The sequence below is a fragment of the Phodopus roborovskii genome, unplaced genomic scaffold (assembly GCF_943737965.1).
Source record: "Phodopus roborovskii unplaced genomic scaffold, PHOROB, whole genome shotgun sequence".
NCBI lineage: Eukaryota > Metazoa > Chordata > Mammalia > Rodentia > Cricetidae > Phodopus > Phodopus roborovskii.
Genome location: NW_026126637.1, coordinates 74,694 through 99,575, shown reverse-complemented (window position 1 = coordinate 99,575; position 24,882 = coordinate 74,694). Strand labels below are relative to the sequence as shown.

The following is a 24,882-nucleotide window of genomic DNA, read 5'->3' as shown; positions in this document are numbered from 1 at the left end:
TGTTGAGTACTTTGAACCTATGCCAAGAAATGGAACAACTGGGCCAGGTGCTGAATTGATTTAATTTGAGGGCTTGTTTATTTAATTGAGGATTCTCTATTTTGATTTTCACTGTGGCTAGTTTTTTTGTTCATGGCCTTTTAATTTCCTATGGTTTTGTTTTTATATTGTAGCTGTTTGGATTATTGGTAGTATTTTTCCTTTTTTTTTTTTTTTGAGAAGTAGTGATTTGCTGTCTTGCTCGTGGATGATTTTTTTCAACTTCTCCTGTATTTATCTATTCTTCACATGAATATTATTATTTCCAGTGTTCTTTCTCATGGATGATTCCTGTGACTCCCCTGTGTATGTTTTGCCTCTAGTTTATTATCTTCAGAGCTGCTTTAGTGAAATCAATTGTGTTTGTTGGTGACTACCAGGAGATAGACTTTTGTCTCCATCAATTTTAAGAGAGTAGTTTTCTTTGTATAAAAAGATGCTTGATGGTGATTTTCTCTTCAAGCTTCAGATGTCTTCCATGCTCTCCTACTTTAGCATTATTGACTAGAGACCTGGTGGAATTCTGTTGGTTTCATATTTTCAGGTGGTTTGACATTGCTCTTCAACAGCTTTCAGTATTAATTCTAACTCTTCCCTTTTCACCCTTTGATTTGAAAGGGAAGCAAGCCATCTATTCATTGTTCCTGAAAGAGAAACTCAAAGAAGAGAAATCATAAGAAATGGCTCATTCTCCAGAAAACCTGTTGCAGGTCAGTGGTCCATTCCATTCTTTATCTACAGATGTAGTGCATTTATATCTTGAAACCTTTTGGTAATTTTTTGAAATTTTAGTATGAACAATTCTGCAAACAGAGAAGCAACAAACTCACACACTGAAATGAAGTAGACCCAAAGACTATACAACTCAACCTAGTTCATACAGATACAGTTGTCGTAGGGAAGCTCTGGAGCCTCCCATGGGATTTTATATTCCTCAATTGGATACATATTGATATATTTATCCACCACCCAAATCCCAAAACCTTTGACAGAATTACAACTAGAAAAGTACTTAGCTTTATATCTTTTTTTCATGACTGGTGTTCATTACTTGCATTCAATCCCTGATAATTTATGCTTATCTGTTTTCTTTTCTCCATGTTATACTATACCCACATATATGTTGTTCTGATATGTATTATTTGGTAGATTATAAAAATTACCAAAAATTTGGTGTCATTTTTCTAAAAGTGTATGACCTCAGTCAGTATTACACATCTGGGGTCCTTCCTTTTCCCTGCCACCTTTTATTATATTTTTTTCTTTTCTTCAGCTGAATAGCATTCTATTTTATACAATTTTCATAATCTATTCATCTGTTGATAGGTAATTAGTTTGATTGCTGTACTTGTCCTTGGGTGATTAAAATAGCAGTAATCATGAGGTATGAGTATTTCTGTGGTGCGTTGAGTTGTTCTCTGGGTATATGGTGCAGAGTGAAAGAGCTGGGTCATATGTTAGTACTCTCTTCAATTTTTTCAGTGCTATCCAAATTGGTTCCTTCAATATCTGTTCTAGTTTGCACCCTTTCCTCCATCAACAGTGAATAAGGATGCTTTATCTCCATATCCCCTCAAACATTTATTGTCAGGTTAGTAGTTGATGATAGCCATTCTGCCTGGGGTGAGCCACTATTTCCAAGTAGTTTTACTTTGCATTTCCATGGTGGCATTTTGGGGATTCTGAAAGCTTTTGTAATGTTTACTGGCCTTTTGAGTTTCTGTCTTTGAAAATTATCTATTTAGTTCATTCCTACATTTGTTGATTTGTGATATTTTTTCTTGTGAATTTAATTATTTTAATTTTGGTTAATTCTTGCAATGATATTTATCCAAGTTGTAACTGTTATAGATTTCTTAGGTATACCATAAGCAATGTTTGATGTGCTTTTGGACTTCTCTCAATTTTTTTACTCTTTGTGACTGAAGTGAAATATTCTTCATAACTTTTGAAATTGTTATTTGTCTCTGTTGGCTTATACATAGGAAAAAATAGATTATATCAAATATGGATGATACAGATTTTTCTATCTCTTCATAATGGCCCAAATGTTCTCATCAGATTAATTCCATGAACTACTTATCTTATATATTAATGTTAAAATTGACAATGTCTAGTGCTATTACATCCTTGCTACTGTGGAAAAAACCAAAATCTTGCCTATAAAATCAGTCATATGTTCTGCCTTCTACACCTACCCCTTTGTAATTTAATGATGTGGCATTGTACCAACAGTTAAATATCGCAGCTGAGCCTGTTAAAATAGAGTCATGTTAGGCCCAAGTAAACATAAGCTTTCTTTGTGTCAGTGTTTTAGCATGATCTGTAAGTGCAGCATTTAAAGCTCATCATGAAGTATCCTGAGACATGTTTGCTGTGATCCTGTGTAATATAAACACAGCATCCATAACAGATAGATAACTGTCCAGACCTTAAATGTGTGTCTTGTTTCATGTGTACTGCCAGTTTGTTTGTTTATTGAGACAGGTTATCATGTATCCCATGGTGGGTTATTTGTTTTGTTTTGTTTTTTCTCAAGACAGAGTTTTCCTATGTAGCCCTGGCAGTCTTGGAACTTTCTCTGTAGACTAGGCTGGACGCGAACTCACAGAGATCCGCTTACAGAGACCTGCTTACCTCTCCCTCCCCGAATACAGGGATTAAAGTCATGCAACACCACTGCCCAGCTTGTTTACTTCTTTTAAGACTATTGTGTCATCATGTTTTCACAGAGTTAGAATATACATGATAGAATATGACTACATGAGTTTTGAGTAATTATCTTCGCTCATCTACATTTCATCTCCATGTATCCAGGAAAGCACATCCAGGTAGCAAGTGGTCAAACCATACTTTTTTGTTTCAGGGTCTGTTGACATTCAGGGATATAGTTGTGGACTTCTCCCAGAAGGAGTGGGCATGCCTGGACTCTGCTCAGAGGGCTTTGTACATTGATGTGATGTTGGAGAATTACAGCAACCTGCTCTCTGTGGGTGAGAACATTTTGCTGGTAGCATTTCTAACCCATCTTTTGTTTGTTCTGACTTAATGGAATCTAAAATCTATTAGGCTGTGCTGAAATAAATAACAACAGAAGCCAAGGCATAATTTAATAATAGGAAAGCCCATTTCCATGCTATTTAGTTTTCTCTTTCTACTTTCCATTTCCCAGCTGTCATCCATCCTTCATTTGGATTCATCCATAGATTCAGTAGCATATAATATTTCTATTCATATCTGAAAGCTCCATGTCCATTATTGCAATTTACCTAGTTACAATTATGAGGAAAATTCAAGATACCCAAACTGAAAATACTAATTATACCCAAAAATTTGCCCAACATCAATCAAGAAATCCTGTTTAATTTCCTCTTTTGTATTTTCATTTACTTCACTCAGTACTGGCTTAGACTTCTGTATTCTTTTTAAAAGTTCTATCATGGGTTAGGGGCTTCCTGAAAGAACATGTGGATTATTGTATACAATGTAGGTGTGGGCACCTGCACAGAAAGAATGAGGTTTCCCTGGAATGTGGAGAGCAGAGAGAACCACAACTAGGGTGAACTAGTGAATGAGCAGGACAACAGTGAAGGCTGCAAGGGAAAGAGAAAGCCAGAGCTGAGGATGTTTTTGTGATGTTTAATTCAACTTAAAATATTCCTGACCTTTTAACTTAGTGTAGTATCCTTGCCCATGGATGCAACCTGTCTGTTGTAATTGTTAGAAGTCTTATTACACCTGAATATGGTGACTTAATACTAGTACAAAATGATGTTTATGTAATTATGCTGAAGTAGGATTGGGATAATTTTGCAAAATTTTAGGTTTATCATGAGTCTGTGAAGTAGGATTATTCTGTAATTGCCTTCCTTGTACACATATTTTCATATTTTGTCCTTTTTTTCCCCAGTTCAAATACACAGGCATGCTTATGAAAAATAATCTCAGGAGTCAGTGTACAGAATGGACCTGAGACAACCCAATGAGGAAATTTAAGAACACAGCAGTTGTGGAGCTCAGACAATGGAAGATAGAAATAAGCAATAGCTACCCATGACAGCCCTGCCTCAAATCAGCTAGAGCCTCTCTGATATCTGGCATCATTCTGCCTTTGCATCCATTACTTTGCTGATGTGTGTGTTTTTTTTTTTTTTCTAGAGAAAGAATTAAACCTGTAATGCTTTTGAGTAAGATTTTAATCTTAAAGGAATCAGGTCTTCTGAATAGTAGTCTTTATTGCCTATCACTTCTATAAATACCGTGATTGGATTAAACTCCTCTTCTTCAATTTCTGAGAGGAAATATTTAATGATAGAGACATGTGTTCTAAATATAATCACTCCATGATCTCTGTCCTACAGCTAATTCTCGGCCATCAATTATGCTTTCCTTCTCTTTACCAATTAGAGATTTTTGATAAAGATATCTGTTATAACTCACTGAACTTTGAAGGCTGTCATGCTGTGTTTGTGAGAATCCATGCAATTACAGTGATTGAAAGATATTCATTACTGTGAGCTCTAATCTGAATAGTTCTAGGTTCACTGATGTTAAATGACAACTTAGGGTGACAGCCACTTATCACATTTATTATTGGAACAAGCCCTATTAATCTGAACTGTACTCATTTTCAGAGAACTATTACATATGTGATCCTGTCCATCACCATGGGAAGACTGAAAAGGAGTGTTGTCAGTGTAATGAATTTGGCAAAGTGCTTCATGACCCCTCCACATGTGCACTTTATAGATCAAGTAAAACTACAGAAAACTCTAATAAATACACATGTAGTAATCCCAGAGATCTCTCTGTTGACTCATCAAACCCAGATAGACATGAAAGCGTGCACACTGGAGAAGAACCTTGCAAATCTAAAGACTGTGAGAAATCTTTAAATTTGTATCCCAACAACATTTCTCAAAATCAGAGAGTCTACACTGCAAGGAAAGAGAACAGGCAGGGAGAACATGATGACTCGTTCAGCTCAGCATACAGTTTTCAGCAACAACCAATCCATATTGGAGAGAAAGGACACCACTGTGGGATATGCGGGAAATGTTTCAGTAGTGTTACACGCCTCAATGTACATGAGAGAATTCATACTGGAAAGAAACCCTATAAGTGCAGTGTTTGTGAAAAATCCTTTATGCGGTGTTCTCATCTTAAATCACATCAAAGACTTCATACTGTGGATAAACCCTACAAGTGCAAAGAATGTGGAAAGTCATTTCGTCACTTGGCAGGAATTAATAGCCATCAGAAAAGCCATACTTACAAGTGCAAGGAGTGTGGCAGATGCTTTCCCCACTCTTCATCATTGAGTATGCATAGAAAAACTCATTCTCTAGAGAAGTTTCACAAATGTAAAGAATGTGGTAAGTCCTTTCTTAAATTATCACTTCTTAAAAAACATTACAGAATCCATGCCAGTGAAAAGCCTTACAAATGTGAATTATGTCACAAATCTTTTACCTGGGACTCAACTTTTAGAAGACATCAGAAAATTCATATTGAAGAAAAATGTTACAAATGTAAGGAATGTGAAAAGTCCTTTACCAAACTCTCAAATCTTAGAAGACATCAGAGTGTTCACACTGGAGAGAAACTTTACAGATGTAAGGAATGTGACAAATCGTATACTACCTCCTCATATTTTAGAGAACATCAGAAAATTCATACTGGAGAGAAACTTCTTAAATGTACAGATTGTGACAAATCGTTTATCCATATTGCAAGTCTTAGAAGACATCAGAGAGTTCATACTGGAGAAAGACCTTACAGTTGTAAGGAATGTGACAAATCCTTTTCCTTGGTCTCACATCTTAGAAGACATCAGAGAGTTCATACTGGAGAGAGACCTTACAGCTGTAAGGAATGTGACAAATCCTTTACACAGGTCTCACATCTTAAAACACATCAGAGAGCTCATACTGGAGAGAGACCTTACAGTTGTAAGGAATGTGACAAATCCTTTACCAGATGCACACTACTTAGAACACATCAGAGAGTTCATACTGGAGAGAGACCTTACAGTTGTAAGGAATGTGACAAATCCTTTACACAGATCTCACATCTTAAAACACATCAGAGAGTTCATACTGGAGAGAGACCTTACAGTTGTAAGGAATGTGACAAATCCTTTACCAGATGCACACTACTTAAAACACACCAGAGAGTTCATACTGGGAAGAGATCTTAGAGTTTTAAGGAATGTGACAAATCCTTTACTAGATGAATACTACTTAGAATGCATCAGAGAGTTCATACTTGAGAGAGACCTTAGAGTTGTAAGGAACATGACGTACCCTTTACCAGTTGCTCAAGTCTTAGAACACATCAGAGTGTTCACACTTGGGGGAAACCTTATAGATATTTGGAATGTGACAAATCCTTTACATGGGACTCACATCTTAGAAAACATCAGAGTTTACATACTGGAGAGGCCTTATAGTTGTCATGTTTGTGGCAAATATTTTCCCCAATCTTGTCTTTTAAGGAGACATCAGAAACATCATACTGGAGAAATACTTGACATATGTGAAGATTGTGATATATCCTATATCTGATGTCTTAGACGACATCAGAGAGTTTGGAGAGTGACCTTACAGTTGTAAAGAATGTGACAAATCCTTTTTCCAGTTGCTGAAATCTTAGAAGGCCTCACAGTGTTAACGCTGGAGAGAAACCCTACAAATGTACATAGTGTGACAAGACCTTTGCTGGGGACTTGAATCTTATAAGATATTTGAGAGTTCATACTGGATGTGGACTTTACAGTTGTTAGGAATGTGAAAAATCGTTTGTCCACTCTTCTGCTTTAAGGAGATATCAGAAAACCCATAATGGAGAGAAACCATACAAATGCAAAAACTGATGTATCCTTTATCCAGAATTCGAATCTTAGGAAACATTAGAAAATTCATACTGGAGAGAAACTGTTTAAATAATGTGACATAGCATTTTCCATTACTCTCTGCTTACAAATCACAACAGTTTACAAAATACTTTGGGAGACCAATGAAAGAGATATCTTGATAGAGCAAGCCATTATGGATTTAGAGAGAAACCTTGTGCTTGGGAAATTCTCAAGAAACCACAAGGGTGACCCCAGCTAAGACTCCTAACAATAATGGAGAGGATGTCTGAAAGGGCCTTCTCTTTAATCAGATTAGTGACTACCCTAATTGTTGTCATAGAACTGACCTCCAGTAACTGATAGAAGTAGATGAAGTAATCCACAACCAAGCACTGGGCTGAGCTACTGAAGTTCGTTGATGAGAGTGAAAAAGGATCATATGAGCAAGGGGGAGGGGAGTCAAGATCATGATGTGGAAAACCACAGAAACAGCTGACCCAAGCTAGTAGGAGCTCAGAGAGCTGGGGAACTGCATGCAACCAAACTAGTTCCTCTGAATAGTTATGTGGCCTGATCTGTTGAGGGGGTATGGGGTGGTAGTGGGATTAGAACCTTTCCCAGGTGCATGAATTCTCTTTTCAGAGCCCATTCCCTATGGTGGGATACCTTGCTCAGCCTTAATTCAAGGAGGAAGAGCTTTGTTGACTTTCCCAAGGAAGGCCTTACCCCCTCTGAGGACTAGATAGGCGGTGGGGAGCTGGGGGGGGGTGGGAGGTGGTGAGGGAGGGTTAACTGGGGTTTCTATGTAAAATGAAAAGTAAAATTTTTAAATAAAAAACAAAATAGAAACATAAGAAACTGGTTGAAGTTTTATAAAGGTTTGTGTTTTTTAAATTTTCCTAGAGTGTATATTAAAATAATATTCTGCATATATAACAGTGGGAAAAGCGCTATTTCTTTTAATGTGTATGCATGTTTGGCTGGCAGGTAAACTGTTCTGCGTGTTGGGAATTGAACGCTAGTCCTCTGACAGAACAACCAGTGCACTTCATGTTTAAGCCATGTCTCCAGTCCCTGGTTTAAAAAAAAAAAAAGTAATAAAAACTTGTATCTTATTCAACATCCAAAAATTCATAATAATAATGTCAGGTGGGGTGGTACACTCCATTCCAGCACTGAGGACACAGACAAGATCTCTGACTTGGTAGACATCACCATAAACATACTGTCTTCCACGCTAGCCAGGATTGCATAAACTCTTTGTCAAAAAACAATCCTAATAAAGTAACATAAAATTAGAAAACCTTTAGTTTTTTCTCTAATTGTATTGTATGTCTCAAAATTCATACTTCTAAGAAACCATATAAAAGTAAAGAATATATATTCCCCATGTCTTTTTGTCCATTGGAAATCACACATCCCCAAGTACATTGAATTTGACAACCCCTTTACATAGTGATAAAATTTCAGAGATAAAAAGCAACTCATTGTTAAAGAAAATGCTGAAAAATTCTTCTCTCACATCAAAATCTTCATAGTACAGTCAAACCAAACAAATAGCAAGAAAGTAAATAACTGTGAAAAGAAAAGCTGTGAAAGTGACATCACTGGGATTATAACATAAACTTAAAAATTCTCAAAGGCTAAGAAAGTGGTGACACATACCTTTAATCCCAGCTCTCTGGAGGCAGAGGAAGGGGTATCCCTGTGAGTTCTAAGCCAGCACTGTCTACACTGCAACTTGCAAGGTAGCTATGGTTACATAGAGAAACCCTATCTTGAAAACCCAAAACAATAAAAAAAAAAAGCAATCCCTCAGTGTATGCAGGCATTCATTTTGAATTACTTAATAAAACTTGGGAAGAATTTACTTGAAACTACATGATACAGCTTCCATTGACTGCAGGTACACTTCCACTAAGGTAAAAGACTTGTAGGACCCACCCTCAGCCATGATGAAATGGTAATTATCTGTCTTATACAGTTTTTCTTAGTAGTTTTTGAACAGTTATGATTCTATGCATTACCAACTATCTACTGCACAGTGCTAATTTTAAACATGAATGTTTAGATATCAGATTAATGTTCATCTTTATCAAAATATTAATATTTTCTATTCTACAAACTATAGTTTCCAAATTGAATATTTTGTTTGTTTTTGCTTTTTTAGTTTCTCACCTGGATGGTGGTGGGGCACTATTTTAATTCCAGCATCCAGGTGGATGTCCTTGAGTTCTAAGCCAGCCTGGTCTCCAAAGTAAATTCCAGGGCAGCCATGACTGTTACACAGTGAAACCTTGCCTCAAAAAACAAAAGCAAAACAAAAAAGACCATGTTTCTCAGAGCTATAGAGCCAGTTTTTGGAACGTGCTCTGTAGAAGAGTCTGATCCTGCACTCACAGAGCTCTCCCTTCTTCTGCTTTCTGAGTACTGGGATTAAGGTTTGCACCACATCCACCTGGCCTTTGTTTTTTGTTTTGTTTTTTTTTTTTTTAACCATAGCATAAATTCTCTCTATGGTACATGCTTGAAATCTAATCAAGAGAGAGGTTGCTTGTGTGCATAAAAAGTGGTGCCAGGGTGGGTCCAACAACGCCTCCATGTCAGTGGAACTTCCTGGATCTGCTCTGAGCACATTGGACCTGCCTATCTACCAGGGACCACCTTGAGGCCAAACTCACATGATCGTTGGGTCCCATCGCCTGCCCTCTGCCGGAGGTCAGTTTGGGATCAGTTCAGGCCAAATCTCCCCCACATCCTTCCTTGGAAACTCCCCCGCACCCTCCCCCCCACACTATAACGTTGTCCTGGATGGTACAATCCTGGTACTCTGGTTCATACACCACCTGTTTTCCCCTCATCCTTTGTCCTGCTGGGCCCGCTGCTAGGGGTGAGCATTGGGCCAGAGTGTAGGTTCAATACCCCATCCACCTCCTTGGAACTAATTGGGTCATCTCTGAGCACACTGGACCCACCTATCCATACAGGACCTCCTTGAGGGCTCACTCACCTGATCTTTGGGCCCCAACCCCAGCCCTCTGCTGGAGGAGAGACCTCTAAGAGAGCTTGGATCATCCAGAGCTACAGATCTCGAACTCCTGACCCACCTACACCCATCGGGAGAGCAGAGTAGAGAGAGAGACTCCACCTGCCCCCACTGGAAGAAACGATGGAAAGATGGCAATACAAGAAAACACCCAGCAATGGGAACACCAGTATGACACCACCAGACTCTAGGGACTCTACACCACCTAGACCTGAACACACCAAAGCAGATGAAGCAGAAGAGTGACTTAAAAAATAACTTCATAAAAATAATACAGCCCTCAAAGATGATATGAGAAAAACGCTTAAAGAAATGGAAGAAACAAAAAAAATTGGAAGAAATAGAGGAAAAGACAACCCCCCCCAAAAAAAACAAATGCAAGAAATGAACAAATCCCTTAAAGGCAGTAAGGAAAGCCAAGAAAAAACAATCAAACAGCTAAAGGAAACAATTCAAACAGTCCAAGACCTGAAAACTGAAATACAGACACTAAAGAAAACACAAACCGAGGGAATGCTGAAAATACAAAAACTGGGTAAATGATCAGCAACTACAGATGCAAGCATAAACAACAGAGTACAAGAGATGGAAGAGATAATCTCAGGCACTGAAGATAAACTAGAGGAAAATGATTCATCAACCAAAGAAAATCTTAAATCCAACAAATCCTTAATACAAAATATCCAGGAAATGTGGAACACTGAGAAAAGGCCAAAACTAAGAATAATAGGCATAGAAGAAGGCAAAGAAGCCCAGCTCAAAGGTGCAGGAAACATATTCAACAAAATCATTGAAGAAAACTTTCTCAATCTGAGGAAAGACATGCCTATGAAAGAACAAGAAGCATACTGAACACCAAATACACTGAACAACAACAACAAAAAAAGTAGTAAAACAAAAAAGACCCCTGGACACATAATCATCAAAACTCAACACACCTAACATACAGAATAAAAAAAGAATATTAAGAGCAGTGAAGGAAAAAGGGGAAAAGGACAGGTAACATATAAAGACATACCTATCAAAATTACAACTGACTTCTCCATGGAAGCACTGGACCAAAAGGTCCTGGATAGGTGTTCTACAAATACTAAGAATCCACGGATGCCAGCCCAGGCTACTATACCCAGCAAAACTCTCAATCTCTATAGATGGAGAAAACAAGATACTCAATGACAAAGCCAGATTTTCACAATACATATCCACAATACAGCCCTACAGAACGTTCTGGAAGGAAAACTCCAACCCAAGGAAGTTAACTATGCCCATAAAGATGTAGGTAATAGATAACCTCATCTCACTGCACTCACAAACACATAGGTAATAGATAATTCCACCTTACGATAACCCCCCTCCCCCCAAAAAAAAGCTGGACAAATTTACTCGCAATACCACCGCCAACAACAAATGTAAAATAAACAAAAATTAACAATGGTTTTTACTTTTCCACAACATTAATGGTCTTAACTCGCCTATAAAAAGACACAGGCTAGCAGAATGCATACAAAGACATAATCCATCCTTCTGCTGCACACAAGCAACACATCTAAGCCTCAAAGACAGACATTACCTCAGGGTAAAGGGTTGGGGAAAGATCGTCCAATCAGATGGACTCAAGAAACAAGCAGGAGTAGTTATTCCAATATCTAACAAGTTAGACTTCAAACCAATATCAATCCAAAGAGATGAAGAAGGTCATTTCATATTCATCACAGGATAAATCCATCAACACAAAGTCTCAATTCAGCACAACTGAAAGCCCTAGAACAAAAAGAAGTAAACTCACTCCGGAGGAGTAGCTGTCAGGAAATAATCAATTTGAGGACTGAAATCAATAAAGTAGAAACTAGGAAAACAATACAGAGAAGCAATGCAACAAAGAGTTTGTTGTTCGAGAAAATCAACAAAATAGACAAACCAAAAATCAGAGAGAGAACATGCAAATCAACAAAATCAGAAATGAAACGGGGGGGGGGGGCATAACAATGGACCCTGAGGAAATCCAGAGAATTTTCAAGTCATATTTTGAAAACCTGTACTCCAAAAAATTTGAAAATTCAAAGGAAATGGGCAAATTTCTGGATAGCTATACCTTACAAAAATTAAATCAAGAAGAGATAAGAAGTTTAAATAGATCTCTAACTCCTAATGAAATAGAAACAGTCATCAAAAGCATCCTCCCCCCCCCCAAAAAAAAAACCAGGGCCAATTAGCTTCAGTGTAGAATTCTACCAGAAATTCAAGAAGAGCTAATACCAATACTCCTCAAATTTTTCCACACAATAGAAGCAGAAGGTTCATTACTAAACACTCTTTATGAGGCTACAATTACCTTGGTACCCAAGACACAACTAAGAAAGAACTACAGACCAATATCCCTCATGAACATTGTTGCAAAAACACTCAATACAATACTGGCAAATCAAATCCAAGAAAACATCAGAGAAATCATCCACCATGACAAAGTAGGATTCATCCCAGGGATACAGGGATGGTTCAACATATGAAAATCTATCAATGTGATCCACCAATAAAGAAACGGAAAAATAAAAAAAAAAAATATGATCATCTCACTAGATGATTAAAAATCCTTTAACAAAATTTAACACCCTTTCAAGAAAAGGGTCTTGGAGAGATCAGGGGTAACGGGAACATACCTAAGCATAATAAAAGCAATATACAGTAAACTAACAGGCAACATCAAACTGAATGGAGAGATGCTTAAGGGGATTCCTCTAACACCAGAAATAAGACAGTGCTGCCCACTCTCTCCATATCTCTTCAATATTGTACTTGAAATTCTAGTTAGAGTAAGACAACAAAAGGAGATCAAGGAAATATAAATTGGAAACGAAGAAGTTCAACTGTCACTATTTGCAGAACATATGATAGTTTACATAAGTGACCTGAAAAACTCTACCAGACAACTCCTACAGCTGGCAAACACATTCAGCAAATTAGCAGGATACATGATAAACTCAAAATAATCAGTAGCCTATTATATACAGAAAATAAAGGGACTTAAAAAGAAATCAGAGAAACATCAACCTTTACAATAGCCACAAACAACATAAAGTATCTTGGGGTAACGCTTACCAAACAAGTGAAAGACCTATACAGCAAGAGTGTTGTGTCTTTAAAGAAAGAAATTAAAGAAGATACCAGAAAATGGAAAGATCTCCCATGCTCTTGGATAGGTAGATTCAACATGTTAAAAATGGCAATCTTGCCAAAAGAATTCTACAGATTCAATGCAATCCCCATCAAAATCCCAGCACAAGTCTTCACTGACATTGAAAGAACAATACTTAACTTTATATGGAAAAACAAAAGACCCAGGATAGCCAAAACAACCTGTCCAATAAAGGAACTTCAGGAGGCATCGCCATCCCTGACTTCTACTATAGAACAATAGTCCTGAAAACAGCTTGGTATTGACACAAAAATAGACAGGTAAACCAATGGAATCTAATCGAATTCTGATATTAACCCATACACCTACAAACACCTGATTTTTGACAACAGCTAAAAGTATGCAATGGAAGGAGGAAGGAATCTTCAACAAATGGTGCTGGCACAATTAGACGATGGTATGTAGAAGAATGCAGATAGACCCATGTCTAATCGCCATGCACAAAAATCAAGTCCAAATGGATCAAAGATCTCAACATAAATCCAGTCACACTGAACCTCTTAGAAGAGAATGTTGGAGGTACGCTTGAACAAATTGGTACAGGAGATCGCCTTCTGAATATAACACCAGCAGCACAAACACTGAGATTGACAATAAATAAATGGGATCTACTGGAACTGAGAAGCTTCTGTAACGCAAAAAAAAAAAAAAAAAAAAAAAAAAAAGAACACAGTCAACAAGACCAAACAACAGCCACCGACCCCACATCTGACAAGGGCTGATCTCCAAAACATACAAAAAAAAAAAAAAAAAAACTTCAAAAAACTAGTCACCAGGACCCCCAAAACAGGGCCTCTGCTAAAGAAAGAGGCCTCAGCTGGAGAGTCCCAGTTTCCAGTGAGATCCAACTATCCTACAAAAACTTCCCAAGTTTCAGCTCAGCCTTTGTCGTCTTCTGCCAGCCATTGGCTAGAGGTGAGTCTGGGCCCAATCGGGGCAGCTTCTCCCCTACAACCTCCCCCCCCCCCCAAACTCCCTTGGGTTGGCCCCTGATCCCTCTGCTCCTGTGTCCTGTCCCCATTGAGAGCACCCTTGGAGCTCTGATACACCCCCAACCATCCCCACCGCAAGCCTGTCCCCCCCTACCCTATGCCCTACCCTGCCCACAGTCCTGCTGTTCTGGTTGAGCACTGGGACAGAGGGTGGGGCCAACAATCCACACTACTTCAGAGACTTCTCTGAGTTCAGAGGAACAAAAGAGACCTGCCTATCCACACGGGACCACCCGTAATTCCCACCTGCTTGGTCTCTGACCCCACCTCCAGTCCTCTGCTGGAGTCCCGGGCCCCTCCCAGAGATCCACCTATCTCTGCGGGTCCACTCTGAGTTCCTGCCAGCAAGATCCTTGACCCCCAAAGCAGGGCCTCTGCTAAAGAAAGAGGCCTCAGCTGGAGAGTGCCAGTTTCCTGCAGAAACTTCCCAAGTTTCAGCTCAGCCTTTGTCCTCTTACGCCAGCAATTTGCTAGAGCCATTGGCTAGTGGCATCTTCTACTGGATCCTCAGCCCTGATCCCATCCCTGGGGCCCTGTCTGCTGAGAGACCTCCTAGAAAGCTTGGAGCACCCAGAGCTACAGATATTGAATCTCTGACCCATATAAGCCCACCGGGGAAGTGCCAGAGAGAGAGGGGGAGACCCTACCAACACCTACTGGAAGAAGCTATGGGAAGACAGCAATACAAGAAAACACCTAACAACAGAAAGACAAGCGTGACACCACCAGAATCCAGGGAATCTACACCAACTAGAACGGAACACAACAACAAAGCAGAGGAAGCAGAAGGGAACGACTTAAAAATTACCGTCATAAAAATGATAGAGGCCCTGAAAGAAGATGTGAGAAAATCTCTTAAAGAAATGGAGGAAAAAACAAACAAAAAAGTGGAAGAAATGAACAAATTCCTTAAGGAAAGTACAGAAAGCCAAGAAAAAACAATTAAGCAGGTGAAGGAAACAGTTCAAGACTTGAAAACTGAAATAGAGAAAATAAAGGCAACACAAACCGAAGGAATGCTGGAAATAGAAATACTGGGCAAATGATCTGGAACTACAGACACAAGCATAACCAACAGAATTCAAGAGATCGAAGAGAGAATCTCAGGTGCAGAAGATAAACTAGAACAAATAGATTCATCAACCAAAGAAAATCATAAATTCAACAAATCCTTAACACAAAACATCCAGGAAATGTGGGATACCGTGAAAAGGCCAAACCTAAGAATAATAGGCGTAGAGGAAGGTGAGGAAGCCCAGCTCAAAGGTGCCAAAACATAATTAACAAATTCATCGAGGAAAACTTTCCAAATCTGAAGAAGGACATGCCCATGAAAAAGTACAAGAAGCATACCGAACCCCAAATAGGCTGGACCAAAGAAAAAATACCCCTCGACATATAATAATCACAACACCTAGCATACAGAATAAAGAAAGAATATTAAGAGCAGCGAAGGAAAAAGGACAGGTAACATATAAAGGCAGACCTATCAAAATTACATCTGACTTCTCCATGGAAACCCTCAAGGCCAGAAGGTCCTGGATAGATGTTCTACAAGTATTAAGAGAACACAGATGCCAGCCTAGGCTACTATATCCAGCAAAACTCTCAATCACTATAGATGGAGAAAACAAGATATTTAATGACAAAACCAGGTTTTCCCAATACGTATCTACAAATCCAGCCCTACAGAAAATATTGGAAGGAAAACTCCAACCCAAGGAAGGTAACTACGCCCACAAAAATGTAGGCATCAGATAATCCTGAACATAACTCCAGGGGCACAGACACTTAGAGCAACACTTAATAAATGGGACCTCTTCAAACTTAGAAGCTTCTGTAAAGCAAAGGACACAGTCGACAAGACCAAATGGCAGCCCACAGACTGGGAAAAGATATTCACCAATCCTATATCCAACAAAGGGCTGATCTCCAAAATATACAAAGAACTCAAGAAACTAGTCAACAAAACACCAAATAACCCTATTAAAAATGGGGTACCGAACTGAAGAAAGAATTCTCAATAGAGGAAATAAAAAAGACTGAAAGGAACTTAAGAAAGTGCTCCACATCCTTACCTATCAGGGAAATGCAAATCAAAACAATTTTGAGATGCCATCTTACTCCTGCCAGAATGACTAAAATTAGAAACACCAATGATGACTCATGTTGGAGAGGATGTGGAGAAGTGGGATCAGTCTTCCACTGCTGGTGGGAGTGCAAACTCATGCAGCCATTTTGGAGATTAGTATGGTGGTTCCTTAGGAAAATGGGAATTAGTTTACCACAGGACCCGGCAATCCCCCTCTTAGGCATATAACCAAATGATCCACATCCATGCAACAAAGACATTTGTTCAACTATGTTCATAGCAGCACTATTTGTAATAGCAAGAATCTGGAAGCAACCTAGATGCCCCTCAATTGAAGAATGGATCATGAAGGTGTGGCACATCTACACAATGGAATACTACTCTGCAGAAAAAAAAATAATGGTATCTTGAAATTCGCAGGCATGTGGATGGCACTTGAAGAAACCATCCTGAATGAGGTAACCCAGTCACAAAAAGAGGAACATAGTATGTACTCACTCATATATGGATTTTAGACCTAGATCAAAGGATCACCAGCCTATAATTCACACCACCAGAGGAACTAGGATACAAGGTGTATTCTAAGATTCTCACATAAAGTCCCTCACAGAAGGGGGAAGGGACAAGTCCCCCAGAGCACAGGGGAAGTGGGGGGGGGGCAGCGAATGGAGAGAGAAGTAGGAGAAAACGAGGGGGAGGAAAGGAAAACACGTGTGACCAGGAAGATTGAGCCCGGTTAGGAATAGAAGACAGGAGAGAGAGAGAGAGAGAGAGAGAGAGAGAGAGAGAGAGAGAGAGAGAACATAAAGGAGGGAGCCAATATTGGTTTGAAGATAAAATTGAACACAAAGAAAGGTCTGGAGAACTACAAGACTGCCGCCAACTAAAAATTAGAGCTTCTTTGGAAAGGCTACCATAAATGCCTTTCCCGGATAGTGAGATCCACAACTAACTTATCCATGGAGCCCTCAACTAATGCCTGTGGGAAACAGGAACAAACACCCATACATAAACACTGAGTTGAAGTAGAACTCAGATGCAGATGGAGAGGACAAGACCAGGCGGCAGAAACACATAGAGACAGCTTACCTGAACAAGGAGGAGCTAAGTGGCCCCCAGATTGATAGCTGGAAAGCCAGCATGGGACTGACTCAGGCCCCCCTGAATATGGGTCTCAGCCAGAAGGAGTGAGCAGTCTAAGGGACCTCAGACAGTGGAGCCAGGATGTATCCCTGGTGCACAAAAGGACCTTGGGAACACATTCCCCATGGAGGGATAACTGCCTTAATCTAGAGACAGGAGAGAAGCCCCAGTCCCTACTTCACATGAACTGTCAGATCTACATGACCTCAACTGGATGGCATTCCCCTACATATGGAATTGGGGTGGGGGGATGGGAGGGGAGGGTGGTTAGAGTGCATGTGAGAGGGCAGAGAGGGTAAAAGGAAGGGAGGGAAGGAGGGAGGGAGAGAGGGAGAGAGGGAAAGTGGGAGGAAGGGAGGGAGAGGGAACTGGGATCGACATGTAAAATAATAAATTAAATTTAAAAAAAAAATGCTTTGACTCCAAAATATAAGTTCAAGGACAAGTTACTGGGGAAAACGATTTCTATTTTTGTTTCCACAGAAAATGAAAAGCTGTGGATTCCTTCCAGACTAATGTGGTTTGATCCAGCCAGACAGCCTGAAACAGAGTACCACGTGATCCTACATTCAAAACAGCTGGAGAAAGCAGCCTTACAGACTAAAGCCATGATTTCTGCATCTTCTTAGAATCCCCCATGACAGCGCCCCTTACCAGCAGGAAGTAGTTTGGAAAGAACTACTCCCAAATTCCCAAATATTGTATATAAATGTTTGTTTTCATTTAAATGGACTTGGTTATATAAAATAAATAAAAATATCAAACTAAAAAAAAAAGAAACTAGTCACCAAAACACCAAATAGCCTTATTAAAAAGTGGGGTACAGAAAGAGAATTCTCAATAGAGGAATACAAAATGGGTGAAAGACACTTAAGAAAGTGCTCAACATCTTTAGCCATCAGGTAAATGCAAATCAAAACAACTGTGACATACCATCCTACTCCTGTCAGAATGGCTGAAATTAGAAGCACCAATGACAGCTTATCCTGGAGAGGATTTGGAAAAAGTGGAACACTCCTCCACCACTGGTGGGAGTGCAAACTTGTACAGCCATTTTGGAGATCAGTATGCCAGTTTCTCAGGAAAATGGGAATCAGTCTACCATAGGTCCAAGCAATTCCACTCTTAGGCATATACCCAAATGATCCACATCCATGCAACAAAAACGTCCATTCAACTATGTTCATAACAGCATTATTTGTAATAACAAGAACCTGGAAGCAACTTAGATACCCCTCAACTGAAGAATAGATAAAGATGTGGTACATTTACACAATGGAATGCCAATGTGAAAAAAATCAATGGAATCTTGAAATTGGCAGGTAAGTTGATGAAACTTGAAGAAACCATCTTGAATGAGGTAACCCAGTCACAAAAAGATGAACATGGTATGTACTCACTCATATATGGATTTTAGAGATAGAGCAAAGGATTACCAGCCTATAATTCACACCACCAGAGAAACTAGGATACAAAGAGGAACCTAAGAGATTCATACAAAGTCCCTCACAGAAGAGGAAAGGAACAAGATGTTCTGTGCATATTGGGAGTGGGGGCAGTGAGTGGAGAGGGAGTTGGGAAAAAGAGAATGGGAGGAGAGAAGAACATGTGGGACCAGGAAAATTGAGTTGTGGGACAAATAGGTGAGAGAGAGAGAGAGAGACAGAGAGAGAGAGAGAAGGAGAGAGGGAGAGAAACTATTATAGGTTTGAAGAGAAAACTGACTCTAGAGAAATGTCCAGAGTGCTACAAGAATGACTCTAACTAACAATCTGAGCAACAGTGGAAAGGCTACCTTAAATGTCCTTGCCTGATAATAAGATTGATAACTTTTATGCCATCATAGAGCCCTCATCTCACCAACCTTCTAGCCAAGATGTGTATCCTGGGGCAAACAGGTACCACTGTTTATGGACATGAACAAACTGTCTTGAATGGATTTTGAGCCTAAACCACAGAGAGCAATTCATGCCATGGAAAAACAACAACAACAAAAAGAACATGACTTGGGAACTAAAGGTTGTAGGGAAGAACCTATTGATGACCATGAGAGTTAATCTGCTATCTCAATATTCACATTTAAAATGACCACTTTGTACTACTGTCAACATTGGTGAAAGAAGTCTTCTCTTGCAATATGCAGTTGGTAATGTACAGACTCATAACTGTCCAAAAGATACCAAGAATAAGCAACTGTGTAATATTGGGGCAATTACCAATTACTCTTATATCGTTGCTGAGGGTTGGTCCTATAATTCTCCTTTACCTTACTGAATGTATACTGGCAGTCAATGGAAGCTGTATCATTTTATTATAGTGTTTCAAGTAAATTCTTCCCAAGTTTTCCTAAGTACTTCAAAACAAAATCCTGCATGCCCTCAGGGCTTTTTCTTTTTATTGTTTGATTTTTCAAGATAGGGTTTCTTTGTTTAGCTGTGGCTGACTTGGAATTGGCAATGTAGACAATGCTGGGATAGAACCCACAGGGATACATCTCTGCCTCCAGATAGCTGGTCACCAAATCCACATCCATAGTCTTTGGGGATTTCTAAGTTGTATGCCAGCATTTTAATGATGTCACATTCACAGCCTATCTCTTGAAAGTTAGTTATTTTCTTGCAATTGGTATTTGACTCTAGTATGAATAATTTGAAGGTTAATAAAAGAATTTACCAGTGTTTTCTTTCATGGTGAATTTCCTTTATCTGTGCAATGTCAGTCCTCTGTAAAGGATTTGTCAAATTCAATGCTTCTGGGGAGGTCTAATTTACATGGACAGAAAGACATGGGGAATATCTATTCTACCTTTATATGGTTTCTCAGAAGAATGAATTTTGTGATGGATATCACAATTAAAAGGAAAACTAATAGTTTTGCCATTTTTTTTTTTTTTTTGTTATTAGGATTTGTTTTTGGGATTGACAAGGAGTTTATGTAGTCCTGGCTGTCTTGGAACTTAAGATGATGAAGTCTTTACAGCTAGGATATCTGAATCTTCTTCGAATCCCCCAAGACAGCACCCCTTACCAGCAGGAAGTAGTTTGGAAAGAACGACGCCCAAATTCCCAAATATTGTGTATAAATGTTTGTTTTCATTTAATTGGACTTTGTTATATAAAATTAAATAAAAAAATTATATATATATAAAAAAAAGATGATGAAGTCTTCCAAGCCACAGAGATCTTCTTGCCTGTTCATCCTGAGTGCTGAAAATTAAGGAGTGCACCAGCACACATGGCATTACTCTGAATTTTTGAATGTTGAACAAGATAAATGTTTTCATTACTTTTTTTTTTTTTAGTATAAGCTGGAGAAATTGCTTATTAGGTAAGAGCAATGTTCGCTCTTCCACGGGACCAGTGCATACCTCCTGCTTCTGGGGATTTGATGGACCTTCTGTGCACTGCTTACACCATGCATACATATAATTACTTCACAGACATACTCGCAGGCAAAATAGCATACAAACTGAAAGAAATAAAAAGCTATCTTCATGATTATATTTGCAAAATTTTATTTTAACATAAACTCTGGGACTTTTTAAAAATTTAAACCTTCATTAAAGACGTTCACAAGTTTCTTATCTTTATGTTTCTCTTATATACTGTTGTGATCTGTAAGCAGAGAATATTGGAAAATGCTATGTCACATTATTTACAAAGGATTGTTTCTCTCCAGTATGAATTTTTTGATGTCTCCTAAGATTTGACATCTGGATAAAGGAAAAGTCACAGTCTTTGCATTTGTATGGTTTCTCTCCAGTATGAATTTTCAGATGGGCTTTAACATATGAGCTCCTAGTAAAAGATTTGCCACATTCCTTACAACTGTAAGGTCTCTCTCCAGTATGAACTCTCTGATGTGTTCTAAGATGTGAGTCCTGGGTAAAGGATTTGTTACATTCCATACACTTATAAGGTTTCTCTCCAGTATGAATTTTCTGATGTGCTTGAAGAGTTGAGCACTTAGTAAAAGATTTGCCACATTCCTTACATATGTAAGGTCTCTCTCCAGTATGAACTCTCTGATGTATTCTAAGATTTGAACGCTGGATGAAAGATTTGTCACATTGTCCACATTTGTAAGGTTTCTCTCCAGTATGAATTTTCTGATGTTCTCTAAGTGTTGAAAACTCAGTAAAAGATTTGTCACATTCCTTACATCTGTAAGGTTTCTCTCCAGTGTGAACACTCTGATGTCTTGTAAGATGTGAGTACTTGATAAAGGATTTGTCACATTCCTTACATTTGTAAGGTTTCTCCCCAGTATGAATTTTCTGATGTGTTCTGAGAGTTGAGTTCACAGTAAAGGATTTGTCACATACCTCACATTTGTAAGGCTTTTCACCAGTATGGATTCTGTAATGCCTTTTAAGATGTGATAATTCAAGGAAGGACTTACCACATTCTTTGCATTCATTAAATTTCTCTAGAGAATGAGTTTTCTGATGTCTTCTAAATGATGAATAGTGGGTAAAGGCTCGGTCACACTCATTGCACTTGTAAGGCTTCTCTCCAGTATGGAGTCTGTAATGGCTTTTAAAGTGTGAAAGCTGATGAAAGACCTTGCCACATTCTTGACAAGTGTAATGTTGCTCAGCAGCATGGATATTCTGATGTCTCCTGAAACTGGAACAGTGGGCAAAGGACTTGTCACATTCCTTACATTTGTAAGGCTTCTCTCCTGTATGCATTTTATGATGGCTTTTAAGAGCTGACAACTGAGGAAATGACTTTCCACATTCTTTACAACTGTAAGGTTTCTCCCCAGTATGAAGTCTTTGATGTGTTTTAAGATTTGCACACTGGTTAAATGATTTGTCACAAAATTTGCACTTGTAAGGTTTTTTTCCAGTATGAATTCTCTCATGTACAGTTAGGCTTGAGGCAGTACTGAAGCATTTCCCACATTTCCCACACTGGTGTGGTGTCTCTCCAATGTAGATTGGTTGTTTCAAAAGACTGTATACAGAGGCGAAATAGTCATCATATTCTTCCTGCCTGTGCTTTTTCTTTTCAGTGTAGAGTCTCTGATCTTGAGTAATGTTGGAACACAAATTTAAAAATTTCTCACAGTCTTTAGATTGGCAAGGTTCTTCTCCGGTGTGCATATTTTCATGTCTATCTGGGTTTGATGAGTCATTACAGGCATCCCTGTGGTTAGTGCATCTGTAGTTACTAGGGTTCTCTGTAGTTTCACTTGTTTTATAAAGTGCACACATGGAGGAGTCATGAAGTAATTTGCCAGACTTATTGCATTGAGAAGACTTTTTTTCTTTATTCACATGTTGATAGACAGGATCACATTTGCAATAGTTCTCTGAAAATGAGTACAAGTCATATTAATAGGGTTTGTTCCAAGATTAAACACTGATAAACACTGTCTCCCTAAGTTCTCTTTTAAAATAAGTGAATCTTGAACTATTTATATTAGGGTTCCCAGTAATGGACATTTTTTCATTCACTGTAACTGTATGGATTCTCACAAACACAGCATGACAACCCTGAAAAATCAGTGTGTTATAACAGACATTACTTCTTTATTGAAAATGTCTAACTTGGAAAGACATGGAAAAATAATTGAGAATAAGTAATTAGATTTGGGATACAGCTCACTGACTGATTATATTAAAAATACATGTTTATATTTTAAAATACTTTTTTCTGTAAAATTGATGAAAAAGAGTGTAATCCAATCCCAGGTTCACAGTATTCACACTTATAGCCCAGTTCTACCTAAGATTAAGGCCTATTAAAAGTATCAAAGGTTTCATTTTATTATTTTCTAAAACAAGGCATTAGACTCTTGAAAAGTAATGGATGCAAAGTCAGTATTCTGCCAGAAACCAGAGGCACTATATGGTTTGAGGCAGGGATGTCATGAGACGCTATTGCTTAATTTTATCCTCTACTCTCTGAGCTCCACACACCACCACTGTGCTTCTTAACTTTCTTCATAGGGTTATTCTCAAGTCTACTCTGTACACTGACTCCTGAGACTATTTTCCAGAAGGGTGTCTGTATGTTCTCCACTGGCAAGAGAATAAAGGATATCATATAAAGATATGCATACACGGGAGGCAATTATAGAATAATCCTATTTCTTGGACTCACATTAGGCTTATAATTTGTAAAATTATTCTAGTCTGATGTCAGTATAGTCATATAAAATTACATTTTGTATTAGTATGAAGTCACCATAATACAGGTGCAATAGACACAATGTCTTCTAACAGTTACAATAGATGGGATGCATCCTGATGCAAGAACACTACAGTAAGTTAAAAGACCCTTTCTAGTGGAACTGAACATCACAAAAACATTCTCAGCTCCTGCTTTCTCTTTCACTAGACTACCCTGGTTGTGATTACTCATTCTTTTCCATATTCCAGGACAATCTCATTCTCTCCAGGCAGGTGACCAAACAGGCCTACCTTACATACAATAACCCATGTGCTCTGTGAGGTAGCCCATAACCCATCCTAAAATTTGTAGATACAGACATTTACATAGTACTCTGCTCATTACACGAAGAGAACACAAAGTAGAAGAATACAGGAATGATTGCCTATTGCTATTTCCTGACAGAATCTTCAGCATAGTTAGGGAGAAGTATCTGTTTGCGTATCTAGAGGTTTATTTCCACAATTAAAACAATGTAAAATACAGTGAAGGACATGGGGGCTTTAAGAAATTGGTGGAAATATTTTATGCTGAGTTTCCGAATGTATTTTGGAATCTAAAATGAATGGTACATGACACCTTGAAAATGGAAAATGAAAAGAAAAAAATACTATGAAAAAGTTCTACTATCAAAATTTCTCAGTTTCCTGTACTTTCAAGGACAGCTTAACAAAGAGTTTACAACATAACAACATATAATGCCAGTACATACAAAAGATTAGTTAGGAATTCTAGAAGCAAAATGCTCTCACCCACAGAGACCAGGTTGCTGTAATTCTCCAACATCACATCAATGTACAAAGCCCTCTGAGCAGAGTCCAGGCATTCCCACTCCTCCTGGGGGAAGTCCACAGCTACATCCCCAAATGTCAACAGACGCTGAAACAGAAGGTACAGTTTGATATCATGATTCCGGGAAGAGTGCTTTCCTGAATACAATGAGACGGGATGCAGAGGAACGAATACAATTACTCAAAAAGCTCATTTCAAATATGGTAACATTCTATAATGGATTTCTAGTCATAAGTTCATGTGAGATATATTTGCCCTGGGGTTAGAAGGGATAATCTGGGAAGCAGAAAAATGAGAAAAGTGATATTAAGTGTGGACTTATGGAATGATATTATAAATCTGTAGTCATAAATACTTTCACACCAATGCACATATAATAAAATTAAATAAATTTTTAAAAATTACTTTAAAGAAAATATGGCCTCTTCAATAAATGTCGATGACCAAACTGGATCTAGCAGGAGAATGAAATTGGATTTTTATTTTTTGCCTTGGGCAAAATTCATTCAAAACAGATCAAAAGCCTTACTTCAAACCAGAAACACAG

General features: G+C 38.5%; 2 protein-coding genes across 2 annotated transcripts in view; one reads left to right on the top strand and one right to left on the bottom strand.

Moving 5' to 3' along the window:
• The window catches only part of LOC127239115 (zinc finger protein 54-like), a 101,987-nt gene extending 95,748 nt beyond the window's left edge, over window positions 1–6,239 (top strand). Inside the window, exons 3-5 of the mRNA XM_051207906.1 lie at window positions 658–749; window positions 2,906–3,032; window positions 4,674–6,239. Coding sequence (XP_051063863.1) covers window positions 720–749; window positions 2,906–3,032; window positions 4,674–6,238 — 1,722 coding nt within the window. The 5' untranslated portion in view covers window positions 658–719 and the 3' untranslated portion in view covers window position 6,239. The remainder of the gene's footprint in view (window positions 1–657; window positions 750–2,905; window positions 3,033–4,673) is intronic.
• The window catches only part of LOC127239116 (zinc finger protein 54-like), a 38,956-nt gene that overhangs the window by 12,502 nt on the left and 1,572 nt on the right, over window positions 1–24,882 (bottom strand). Inside the window, 2 exon segments of the mRNA XM_051207907.1 lie at window positions 21,686–22,680; window positions 24,296–24,422. Coding sequence (XP_051063864.1) covers window positions 21,686–22,680; window positions 24,296–24,422 — 1,122 coding nt within the window.